This window comes from Oryza glaberrima, chromosome 2, assembly GCF_000147395.1.
Source record: "Oryza glaberrima chromosome 2, OglaRS2, whole genome shotgun sequence".
Taxonomy (NCBI): Eukaryota; Viridiplantae; Streptophyta; class Magnoliopsida; order Poales; family Poaceae; genus Oryza; species Oryza glaberrima.
Genome location: NC_068327.1, coordinates 25,165,820 through 25,178,615, shown reverse-complemented (window position 1 = coordinate 25,178,615; position 12,796 = coordinate 25,165,820). Strand labels below are relative to the sequence as shown.

Here is a 12,796-nt window from a genome sequence, read left to right as displayed (position 1 = left end):
AACTCTTTAGCGTGATGTAACTCTCCGCTTTGTCCGCCATACAGTCTCCAATGTGGGCTGGGCTGGTTTCTCATCAGTTGGTCCGGCCCGTGTTAACTTCGCGGCTTGACTTGTTTTAGTTGGGCTGGGCCACGCACGCCGAGGCGGCGGGCGGCGGTTGCCGTGGCTGCACAAGACGACGAAGCGGCGGCGGCGCCACCTGTCCACCTCACGCCCCACGCGTCCGCGCCGCAGGCTACCCTCCTTGCATGGCGGCATGGCGCGGCGCCTACTTCGGTGCTTCCCCTCAACCACCTCGGTGTCCCGTAGAGTCGTAGGCGTGGTGTTGTCGCGCGCGGAGAAGAGGGGAGGGATATGGCGGCGCGGTGGTGCTTCGCGTTGCTCTTGGCGCTGTCGGCGGCCGCGGCGGGGGCCGGAGCCAAGCGGACGTGGGAGCCGGTGATTCGGATGCCGGGAGAGGTGGTGGAGGAGGAGGTGGCCACCGTGCCGCGCGGCAGCGAGGGCACCGAGAAGGAGGAGAAGGACGGCGTCGGGACGAGGTGGGCGGTGCTCGTCGCGGGCTCCTCCGGCTACGGTAACTACAGGCACCAGGTAAGCGCACGGGTCCAGTACTCCAGTGTCGTCGGCTTCGCCGTCGCTTAGTTCGTGCGCGTCTGGAGCTCGATTTGGGGGGCTTGGGTGACGATGCAGCGTGGAACTGCTGTGAGGCTGTGTAGCTATGGGCAGCCGTTTCTGAAAGTCGTTCAGATCATTCGTAACGAGATCTTTAGTATTCGTGAATTTAAAGATTTATATGTTCAATTTGTCGTGCCATGAGTACTTCAATGCTCCAAAATTTTCGGTTTTTAGCTTTTGAAAACGAAAAGGTTTGCCTTCAGTACTGAAATTAACTGAGCAATTTTCCCTCAAAAAAAAGAAATTAACTGAGCAATAAGTTAACGATTTGGGCTTGATGAGAAGTGAACTACTGAAAGCAGCCCCAGGATCTTTTTTTGGGATTGCGCAAGGAGCGCATCATTGTATTAAGAAGAAATAAAGTTTATGTATAAGGCGGGAACAAAAGCAAAACAAGATGGGGATGGGATACAGGAGAGGATCAAGAGTACTAAAGCCTAATCTCCAAAATCATTTGGCGACCCCTCCCTATCCGCATGGATTACTACGCTAGGAATGGCTGCCCTAGCCAGCCTTCAAAGATCAGCTTCGCCTGTCATGGCCCGAGCGATGTCCACCCAAGATCTGCTGGTTTGATTGAAAACTCTTATTGTTTCTCTCCTTCCAAATTGTCCATGCTACCAAGGTTGCGATGGTGTCAAACCCCTGACGATGCGCCTTGATCTATGTACGTTTGATCATGTGAGTGTGTGCGGACTGCAGAGTGCTAGTAGTTCAATCTCGGCATGATTTGCACACATTGCTATCCAAGTTGTACTTAGTCTTTTTGTCAGGAAGCTCAACAGACTGATGCCTAGACTCATTTCAAGGAAGAAAATGGCGTGAGCAGCAATATAATTCTGGATAAGCAAACGAATTTGAAGTTTTCAATTTTTTCTGGGTTCAAAGTTCTAGTAATATCCATGTTTAAGACAGATTGAGAAAAAAATGGCACAACATATGATGAGTTTAAAATGGAGGGATCAATTTAATACGAAAGAAATATCAGCTGAAATATTTAGTGGCTAATACTTCAGTGATTAATTTTTACTGAAATATATGTAGCAGAAAGAGACAGGCTCATAGCAAGTTTGTATTTATATTGTTTCGTTTCAAATTTAGAAGGAATTGAGACCAACAAATGGTTTATTTCTCCAAGGACTGTTTGCTTGAGGTTTGATGTTTTTTTTTGGGTGCGTTTGCACTTTGCAGGCTGATGTATGCCATGCATACCAGATATTACGGAAGGGAGGGCTAAAGGAGGAGAACATTGTCGTGTTTATGTATGACGACATTGCCAATAATATACTTAACCCGAGACCAGGGGTTATTGTCAATCATCCACAGGGTGAAGATGTTTATGCAGGAGTTCCGAAGGTATTACACGGTGCCGTACTGCCTCACTGTTATTCGTTCCTCGGGCTGGAGAGAGGACTGTTAGGGTCTTATGTCCAATTATTTACCCTTTTGCACTTCTTTATTAGCTTCAGGTGGCTTCAGATTTGCGTGTACATGGCACAAGTGCATAACATATATATTGACCTTTTTCTCTAAGTTTGATGAAGATAACACACTCTATAATTCCAGGATTACACTGGAGACGAAGTCACCGCAAAAAACTTTTACGCGGTTCTCTTGGGCAATAAAACTGCAGTTACTGGGGGTAGTAGGAAGGTCATAGATAGCAAACCAAATGACCACATATTTATCTTCTACTCTGATCATGGGGGTCCTGGAGTTCTTGGTATGTGATAATTGCATATGCTGCTTTGCTGTTTGAGTTAAATTTTGTCCATCATGCATGTTGACATGTGCAATTCTCAGGTATGCCCAATCTGCCATATCTTTATGCTGCTGACTTCATGAAGGTGTTACAAGAAAAACATGCCTCCAATACTTACGCTAAAATGGTAAGATTTTTCTTGGTTACTTATTTGTGGAAGAGCCTCCTTGGATGGAATAAGCAATATATTTGTGCAGGTTATATATGTAGAAGCGTGTGAAAGTGGCAGTATTTTCGAAGGTTTGATGCCAGAGGACCTTAATATTTATGTCACAACAGCGTCTAATGCAGAAGAGAGTAGTTGGGGGACGTACTGCCCAGGAATGGAACCATCGCCTCCTTCCGAGTACATCACCTGCTTAGGTGACCTATACAGCGTTTCTTGGATGGAAGACAGGTAGCTTCACATATCTTTAGAAATGTAAAGAATTACATATTGCACACAATGCCATTTGTGATTTTTTCCTACATTCTTGTAGAACTTTCGGTGGCAAATGTTTTAATAATCAAATCTGAAGATAATACTATAAATGGTAAAAACTATTTAATTTATTGCATCATGCAGATGTTATGTGGTCATCTATAGAAGGATTTTTTTTTCTTTTATGTTGAGAGAATGACCTGTACGCACTCCTTCCTCGTGCACGGGACACAAGGTCCAAATTCTTTTCCAAAGCATGTTCATCATTGTACATCATTTTTAAATGATAATTGGAGTATTAAGTGTGTATTTATATGCATGGGACCAGCTTAAATGTATGGGACAGGATATTAAGTGTGTATTTCTATGCATTGAACATGTGCATATCTTGTGTTAAGTGTGTATTTATGTGCATTGGAAATTTCCATACATATCAGCTTTAATGTTCCTTATTTCTATGCAGTTTGCAAAGTATTTACTCTATAATATGTAAAATTTATCTCGATGTTAATTGGCAGTGAGACTCACAATCTGAAGGAGGAATCAATTAAGAAGCAGTACGAAGTGGTAAGTCTTGATTTGCTCTGTACCTTTCCAATTTTCATTGTTAAACTCCCAGGTAGTCACAGCATTGTTGACAGGTTAAGAAGCGTACCTCTGACATGAACAGCTACGGCGCTGGCTCTCATGTTATGGAGTACGGGGACAGGACATTCAAGGATGACAAGCTTTACCTATACCAAGGTTTCGATCCTGCAAATGCTGAAGTTAAGAACAAGCTATCATGGGAAGGCCCAAAGGCTGCAGTCAACCAAAGAGATGCAGATCTTCTTTTCCTCTGGAGAAGGGTATTTCCTAGTCTATTCTTTTGCAGACTTTTAGTTAGTTGTTTGTTATGTTCCTTCCAAAAATACTTACCAGTACTAGCTATTATCTAATCCCCTTTCTATACAACCATATGGTTGGAGTGGACTTGCATTTGTTTTGATGTCACAAATTATTCCAGCCTACAGAGATTTTTCTAAACTGAAGTTCATTATGACGTGTTGAAATTACTTGGTAGTGTACATCAGCTAAATATCTTTGTTTCTAGTAAACTGTGCTGCTGTCTGCTGCTCGCAAGTTTCTTTTCATTGGAGTATTATCTTAGAGAGATTTTTTTTTATAAAAGTATCTCCTGTTGCCATTTGGAGAACAATTGCACTAGACTATTAGCGAACCAAACTGAAATGCAGAATCTGTGAATGGGCAAGCATTTGTTTCAGTCATGTGCTTCCATCCTATGGTTGCTAATTTTATTTCTTTGTTTGGTTTCAGTATGAGCTGTTACATGACAAGTCCGAAGAGAAGCTGAAAGCTCTGAGGGAGATCAGTGACACTGTTATGCATAGGAAGCATCTTGACAGCAGTGTTGATCTTGTCGGAAAACTTCTCTTTGGATTTGGAAATGGGCCTTCTGTGCTTCAAGCTGTTAGACCTTCTGGTCAGCCACTCGTTGATGATTGGGATTGTTTGAAGAGAATGGTAAAGTTGGAATCTTCTTTATACTCGGCTTACCGAGAACTGACATCTGCTATTACTCCACTGCGCTCCAATAGTTCCATATTGTCCTGAAATCTCCTAGTTTCCATTGTTTCTGTTTGTCTGACTTTAATATGAGTTTCTTCAGGTACGGATCTTTGAGTCGCATTGCGGACCGCTCACTCAGTACGGTATGAAGCACATGAGGGTGTTTGCTAATATTTGCAACAATGGTATCTCTGGCGCTTCAATGAAGGAAGCAAGCATCGCTACTTGCAGCAGTCACAACTCGGGTAGATGGAGCTCGCTGGTGCAGGGGTACAGTGCTTGATCTGCCGCAACACGTGATCTAGCCTCAAAACTTATGCCTTGTACTCGTACTTCCTCAAAACAATACCTTCAGGACTGCAAATAACCGTCCAAGGATGTACCGCTGTATGCTACTGTACCTCTATGTGTGCAATATAGATGCCCTGTATATACGAGTATATAAATGAATCGTGTGCTTTTACATGCCCGGGAATTGATCGTGTATTTGATAGCTGAGAATGCTGAGATCGAGATGGCAAGGTAGAACTTGTGTTTCGAACTGAATGAAGTTCGCCTGAGCACAACTTTGCTGCGGCGTCGCAACTCGTTAATATCAAATGAATAGAAGAGGGGTGAGGTTTTAAACCTAAGTCATCTAACACATCACCTTGTGAAGGTAGTCAGAAGACCTCTAAGCGTTTTCATATAGGCCTGCTAATGGACTAGGTTAGAATGGGTTAAATGGACTGGTTTCTAGTTCCGGTTTTCATATAGGCGTGCTAATGGACTCGGTTTTTATATAGGCGTGTTAATGGACTGGGTTAGAATGGGTTAAATGGACTGGTTTCTAGTTCCGATTGCCTTTGGTTGGATGAAAATAGATTGCTGCTTCAAATGGATTGGATATTTGGATTGGCGTGGGTTGGATTTGGTTTGGTGTTTTCGGGTTGAAAATGGATTTAACCCATGTAGGGCAAATGGATTCTTTTAAGGGTTGATTAAATCCATACCATTATAAATTTACACGTTTGAAAAAATATCATTATTATTTAAGAAATTGGAAGTATGCCATTACAACTTAACATGCCTTCGAGATGTATCGCTATTTACCCTTTCGCTGAAATTTCTAGATTTTTTTTATCAAATTACTCTCGTCTTCTTCCTCCATCCTCTTCTTCCTTCCCCTTTCTCTCTCCCTATCACCTCATCACCTCGTCGTTGGGCGCAAGCACAAGAAACATGTACCACTCGAAGACAAACCGAACCATTTCAGGGTGGTGAGAGAGTGAGTTTGAGGAGGATGATGGCGATGAAGTCCTTCACCTGGCTATGGGTGTCGAAATGGTGCTTTCCGAAGCCCAATCCAAGGGTTGGCAGCGGCACAATGGCTGGATTGGGGCCATGGCGTCCCAAATCGGGAGCACTAGGGGCACACAAGGGACAGAGGGGGTGCTAACTTCTTCAGACGGTGCGTCTTTAGGTCAACCTCGGGCGCACTTGTGAGCAGCAAGGCGGAAATGTCGACAACGACGAGACTGCTACGCAGGGGCGAAGCCAGGATTTGAGATTAGGGGGGTGTGGGGTGAAGATAAACCATTAGACCGAATCCTATATACCTATACAAATCATCCTCGCTTAGTGTAGTTGTTAGCAATTTCCTGCTTTGAGGTTGAGCCACGTCACCACTTATTTCCATCCGTTGGATTCACGTTCTTAACGGTGCAGATTGCTTCCTCGAGGCCTTTTCTCTTGCTCGCTGAGCCCAGCCCAATTTTCCCACCTGGGCCAGCCAGTGAACCTTTCCTCTTCCTCCTTCCGACTAGCGTCGTAGGCGGCGCATCACCAGGCCTCTCCATCGTGCGTTGTCGAGTCCTCTTCCCCTCATCGATTCGCCTCCTCCTTGATGGCTCGATCAAAAACTGTCATTTGGTTCATCTTCCATGGTTCCACCATCCCACGGTCTCTCCCTCTGCGAAACCAACAGCCTCTTCCACTTCTCAAGAATATAAGAGGAAAAGAACTGGAAGGGCAGCTATTAAAGGATCTTCTTGCATGCTGAGCTCCCACAAACAAGCAACAACACAACGAATCAATCTGTTCGCCTACGCGGCTACACCCACGTCCAACTACTATCCTACAGGATACATGTATACCTGGTAGCAATGGCACTAACAAGTTGTTCATCCATACCCACGAAAACGTTTCTTCCTGGTCCAGATACAAAGATCCATCAAATCCCTTTCCCCTGTTAGCGCGGTTTCCATCTGTAAAAGGGCTCATGTAATCATGTCCAACTCATCTGGTGGCTTCGGTTCGATGCAGCATTTTAGCAGGCATTTTAGCCTCCCCTTTTGCTATGAAACTAATTGTTGCAGCACAACAGCTGGATTCGCCAATCTTCATCTTGATTTATTGGACACAAACCGACACAATTGTTTCTCCTTCAGTGAGATTGTTTCAATGCACACAAGCAGCCCATTCATTCGTGTCTTCCTGGCCTATACCTTTTTTCTGTTCCCATGGGGTCTTCTTGCTGAATCAGGTACTTCTCTTCCCTCATTTTCCCATGTTCAGCTGATCAGCTCATTGGCTCACAAGGTTGAAACAGGTGGCTTTGGGATGAGTTTATTGGTTATACTCATTCCTCCTGTATAGCAAACGGCAATGCTCCTGTTTGTCCTCATCTGCCTAGCCATTGGCTAGATCTGCATGATATCACTTTTTTATCCTTCATAAAATTTAATGTCACATTTCCCCTCCATTCATGTTATATCATGCTGATGGATTTTATCATAGATGCTCTTACTAGCTAATTGGGAAGGTAAATTCTGGTCATTAATTTCTACCTCTATTCATATTTGAGCTATACTACGATTCAACGAGAATGATTTCTGGAACTTTTTTTTTTTGATAGAAGGCCAGATGGCCCAGCTTTTATATAAAGAGAGTTTTTACATCCACAGGCTGGGGAGACCAGCTCAAACAAGAAAGGAGCGTTTTCAGCCAATACTTTGGCCCAACACAAATAGTAGGTAGCAGACGAGAAAGAAAACATGCGAACTTAGATGTAACTCTTCTTGAGTAGGGAGAAAAAGACAAAACAAAGTTCAAGATTATCACCTTCAGTCGACTCCATTTCTTTGGTTCACAGAAAGAAGTTGCAGCTCCCAGGATCATCCATTTCAATAACTCCGTCTTTGCTTCTCCATTTTGTTTCATCAGCTTAGCCCACTCTATTATTTTATTTATTATTGTAATATTATTTATTCCAATCAAATAATATAACGCCATCTCTTATATATCTCTATCAGTATGTCATATATTGCTAAAAAGAATAGTACAACTAATCCTCATTTAATTTGTAGCATAGCGCAATAAACAGGTCTTTGATTGTTATACACCTTTCCTGTCCTTACACATATATTACGCAAGTTTCACAATCTCCTCATAAGATGAGTTTGTATTATTTCCAAAATTTGTAGTCAAGAAAATTCATTTTCCTATAATCGATGAAACAGGATGAAGCTCTGCAAAGGAGTACTTGGACCTATCCAACCCATATAGTATGTTAAATGTGATGGATCAAATGTCCTCATAGAATTTCGCTTTCTTTTATTGGTATGCACTATGTCTAAATATGATGGATCAATTGTTCTCTTAGAATTTCACTTCATTTTGTTTAGATACATTATATCCTGCAGCAACGCGCGGGGTATTTTCTAGTAACTAATATTGTTAGTAAAGAAGGTCAAATAGTCACCGTCAATAACAAGCAATACGTAGCTCTTTAAGAAAAACTTGAATTTTAGCTCTTTAATAATATCATTGAAAGTTTGAAACTAGTCTTTTTTGCTAAATTCTTTTAATGTAAACTATTAAATAATCTTACAAATAAGTATAATTTATTTTACTTTGAAAAAGATGATAAATCACAAACTAAGTTTGTATATCATGTTTTTTTGCTAATATTTTTAGACTTGCTAACTAACTAAACTGATAATACTTTCAAACTATACAAAATAAACTAGATAAATACTTATCTTAGCTAACTTAATATAGAGTAAAAACATGAGGGTGTAGTGGTGATAGTGTTTGGATAGGAGGGTGTTGGCACCTTTGGCACCCCCCCTACCTGCGCCACTACTGCTGCGGCAGCTGAAGTCCTCCTGGACGAAGGACGGCAAGAGGAGGCGCTCTACTTCCTTGAGATGCGCTCGATCCAGTTAACCCTTCTTTTAGTGGACCGAGTCCGGCTGCTCCTTTCTCCCGTCTCGGGGGACTGCATGGTTGGAACAAGTCTACTTTGACTCCTTTAAAAATGACCCAAATCTAATACATGACCCTCAACCGTAAAACCAGATAGGAAGTCCACTTTAACCGGATAGACTTCCTATCTAGTTTCAACCGTAAAACCAGATAGGAAGTCCACTTTAACCGGATAGACTTCCTATCTAGTTTTACGGTTGAGGGTCATGGTTTAAATTTGGGTCACTGTTAAGAGAGTTAAAGTGGACTTATTCCCTGCATGGTTAGGATTGCGTTGGGCCATTTGTAGTGGGCTGGGAACGAATTGCGACTTACCTGAGGCCCATTCTAGTCGGTCGAGAACAGGATTTATGTGGGCCAGGGCACGGGGCCATGGTGATTTGTAGTGGGCTGGCAACGCGGCCGTACGTTACGTGTATTGTTTCAATCTCCAGCGCAGCAAGCAAGATGTGAATTGTGTGTAGGTACGAAAGTGCTACCTCCGTCTTAAAATAAGTGCAGCCATAGATATACGTGCTCCGTCTTATTTGAAAAATTTATAAAAAATATTTAAAAAATTAGTCACACATAAAGTATTATTCATGTTTTATCATCTAATAACAATAAAAATACTAATCATAATCTTTTTTCAAATAAGACGAACGGTCAAACGTTGAATATGAACAGTGCTAAAACTACACTTATTTTAGAACGGAGGGAGTATGTTGTAGCTGAACTCGGCAGTGAGGAGAGAACCGCCGTTGCAGTTCAATACTCCAATCTTCAGCGCAACCCAAACAAATGGTACGTTACACGCAGATCAACCTCTTTTTCTTTGCAGACTGCAGACCGACTGAAACAAGACAGTGCATCTCAGGCAAGTAGAGCATCAGTGAATCTCTGCTATAACTAACAAAATGAATGCGATGCCGTGAATGGAGTTCGATCGCCTGTTGTTCACGTCCTCAACCCAAGCTGGCTACGCCGACAGCTGCTAACCTGCGTATAGTGCATTGGAAAATTGGTTAGCTACTTGGCTATATTAAAGTGTATCTCTCTGTGGACATAATTCAGAGAACTTACATGCTTTCCTGAGGAAAGAAATAAACACCACGAGGAGTGCCAGTCCAGCCAAGATACCGATTATTATCGCCACAGTCCTCCCAACATCGTCTCCAGAGTTATCTGTCACCAAGCCAAAGGGAGATAATGACTAATTAACAACCATATATATGCAAAGCGATCCGCACGCACGCACGGGGAGCAAACGCGCGCTAGCTTTTCTCCATAGCGGCTAAAAAGCGCTAAGCTAGACGACTAAATGAGCTAGAACGCCTCATCAAGTCTTGAGTGTTAAATACTTAATTACCATCGATCCAAAAGGGTCGAAAAGTTTATGCCGGTGAATATATTCTTCGTGTCCTCTTTATCAGCTTTGGAAGTTTACCAGTTTGGAATCTTATTCTCACTTCCATAGAGACCTCACCTCACTCACTAGTGATCACTATCTAGCCAACTACTACCATTTTGCCCATTAGGTAGGGCCCTTACACACAGGTTCTCTTTTAAGATTTGGATCGCCCCTGCTTTTTGAAATACTAAATATTCGAATTATTCGTGCACTTCAAACTTCTCCAAATACTAAAAAAAATGTTCGATATAAATTATAAGAAAGGTTAACTATTATTCCAACTTATAGGAAGAAATGAATAGTTAGAACGTGCACGCGATTAGTAGTACGTGACATGCTTGGTTGGTTAATTACAATGTCGCATACCTGAATTAGAGCGGAAGTAGTAACCATTTGCCCAGTATCTGACGTAGCACTGCGCCAGGTAGACGTCGGCGGCGAGCGCCGTGCCGCACGCGCCCTTGAGCTGCCCCACCGCCTCGGCCAGGCAGGCGGTGCAGTCGTTCGCCGGGACGTCGCCGAGGCACTGCGCCACCCCCTGCACCGTGCCGGAGGTGCTCAGCTTGTACCCGGCCGCCGCCTGCAGCTCCCCGAGGACGCCGTCGCGGCTGCTCAGGAACGCGCCGTCGCGGCTCGTGCTGGAGCTGCACTTGCGGTACGCCGTGGTGGTGTCGGCGCGGCCGATGAAGTCCGCGGCGTCGTACCGCACGTAGCAGCCGTCCACCTGCAGCGACGCGGCGTACGCGTTGGCGCACACGGCGCCCAGCCGCGCCACCGTCTGCCGCACGCACGCCACGCAGTCGCCGGGGCTCAGGTCGCCGCGGCACTGGTACAGCCCGTACGCGGCCGTGCCGGCCGCCGGGTCCGGCCCGGCGCCACCGCCGGCGGTGAAGCTGTTGTAGGCGGCGCCCGAGGACGCGGTGGAGGCGATGGAGGAGAGGAGCGAGTTGAGGTTGCTCTGGAATGCGGTGTTGGGCTCGTACTTGGACGGCGAGCAGCCCGCGTAGATGAACGTGCCCGTCGCCGCGTCGACGGCCGCCGGTGGCGCGGCGCCGAGGCTGATGAGGACGAGCACGACGGCCGTGGCGACGACGCAGCCGCTGAGCAGATGCATGGGCGTAGCTGATCAGGGAGCGTGCAGCGACCACTGACCAGTGTAGCTCATGCAGATACGAGAATTAGTTTGGCTTGGTTTGATCGCGCCCTCTCGTGTCTAGAAGCTACTTATCTCGGACGACGCGGACGGTTGGTGCGGCGTTGCTCGCACCAGAGATTCCTGTACACCGTGGCGACCAAAAGCCACGCGCCACCGTACGTACTGGGCCGGAACGGGAGCTCGACCTCCGTGCGGCCTATACGTGTTGGGCCGGAACGGTAATGCGGGCTCCGTGAGGCCTATGTATGCTGGCCCAAGACGGGATTGGGATTACGTGTGACCTTTGTTCTCAGAATCTGAACAATCCTGGTGTGGACATTGGACAATGACCCTGTCCCCTTCAAGCAACTATGCACCATTCTCTTCTGTCATGATGTACCCTTACAAGAAGAGAGAACTACGGATTCTTCGGCTCGCAATAGCAGAAGGGAGTACTGCACAAGAGCAGTTGTCTGTCGTTTTCTCTCTCAGAATTCCCCTGCTTCCATAGTTTTTCCTGTTTGATGTTTTCAGGGGAACCTCCTAGCCAGATGCGTCTAAGAGCACATCCAACGTGAGGATTATATCTAACCTAGCATGAAAAGGCCAAACCAAATACACTTTGGGAGTCGAATCATGTGTGTCAGTGAAAAAATCGAGTTCCAGATAGGAGTCGCATACAACCGAATAAAGAAACGTTAGGGGTGAGCGTGAGAGAGGAAGACGCGGGAGAGGCTGAGATTTTCTTTACGTGTGGGTTCTAGTGGGTCCCACAAATCGATTTCTATACTATATAGATTGAACAGAAGTTCTGTTTGTTCCATGTACTGAACTAGTCGATGTCTAGATACGCAGGATTGGGATTGGAACTCTCACAAAAGTTCATTGAATATATATATTAGTTTGACATCCTCGCTGCGATGGCTTCTTACTGTCACGCTGTATAACATGTTACTACTTTATTTTTATAGAACTACGTGTAATCCTTTTTTATGTTCGTGAAGAAAAAATTAACGTCACCTGGTTATTATTTGTCTTCCCCTATCGTTGTTGCAATTAAAGAGTAGAAAAGGTAGAGGTGATATCCCATGGGCCATGGTGCTTGTTTTTCTTGTTGATTCTTATTCATCAGGCAAAGAAAAAAAAAAGAAATACAGGCTTCTTTAAAAAAAGAAGAAAGAAATACAGACCCGGTTGATAGATAACATAATGTACTCCCGTTGTTAAGTCTGCTTCATGGGCCAACTTGATGTATCCGTTGAGTATATAAATACTATATAATTCTCCCATTTCATCAGTGTGTTAGCTGCTCACTGGTGTGAAACTTAACTTCCCTTCAAAAAAAAAAAAAGAAACTTAACTAATTTCTTCTGGAAAGGAAACAAAAATGTCATAGTCCTAGTATACTACTCCGTACTACCTCCCAAATTTTCCGATAGTGGTACAAGATACTATGATAGGTCCTGACTGTACTCAGATTCTTCAAGGAACTTCCTCTGTGCCTCACCATAACAGGTATATTGTACTCCCTCTATTTCATAATATAAGTCATACTGATTTATTAACATCTATAGACAATGCTAAAATGACTTATAT

At 44.2% G+C, this 12,796-nt stretch overlaps 2 protein-coding genes across 2 annotated transcripts; one reads left to right on the top strand and one right to left on the bottom strand.

Annotated features, from left to right (window-relative positions):
- Positions 1 to 95: 95 nt before the first annotated feature.
- On the top strand, positions 96 to 4,892 carry LOC127762003 (asparaginyl endopeptidase Rep2). The gene is made up of 9 exons (XM_052286340.1): positions 96 to 591; positions 1,867 to 2,031; positions 2,242 to 2,398; positions 2,479 to 2,564; positions 2,635 to 2,834; positions 3,377 to 3,425; positions 3,500 to 3,706; positions 4,176 to 4,382; positions 4,528 to 4,892. The coding sequence occupies exons 1-9, from the start codon at positions 355 to 357 to the stop codon at positions 4,708 to 4,710; spliced, it is 1,491 nt and encodes a 496-aa protein (XP_052142300.1). The 5' UTR covers positions 96 to 354; the 3' UTR covers positions 4,711 to 4,892.
- A 4,349-nt stretch (positions 4,893 to 9,241) lies between these two features.
- On the bottom strand, positions 9,242 to 11,243 carry LOC127763997 (plasmodesmata-located protein 8-like). Its single transcript, XM_052288800.1, has 3 exons — positions 10,432 to 11,243; positions 9,738 to 9,839; positions 9,242 to 9,653 (listed from the first exon to the last, which is right to left on the bottom strand). Exons 1-3 carry the CDS (start codon positions 11,177 to 11,179, stop codon positions 9,649 to 9,651), a joined length of 855 nt encoding a protein of 284 aa, XP_052144760.1. The 5' UTR covers positions 11,180 to 11,243; the 3' UTR covers positions 9,242 to 9,648.
- Positions 11,244 to 12,796: the final 1,553 nt, after the last annotated feature.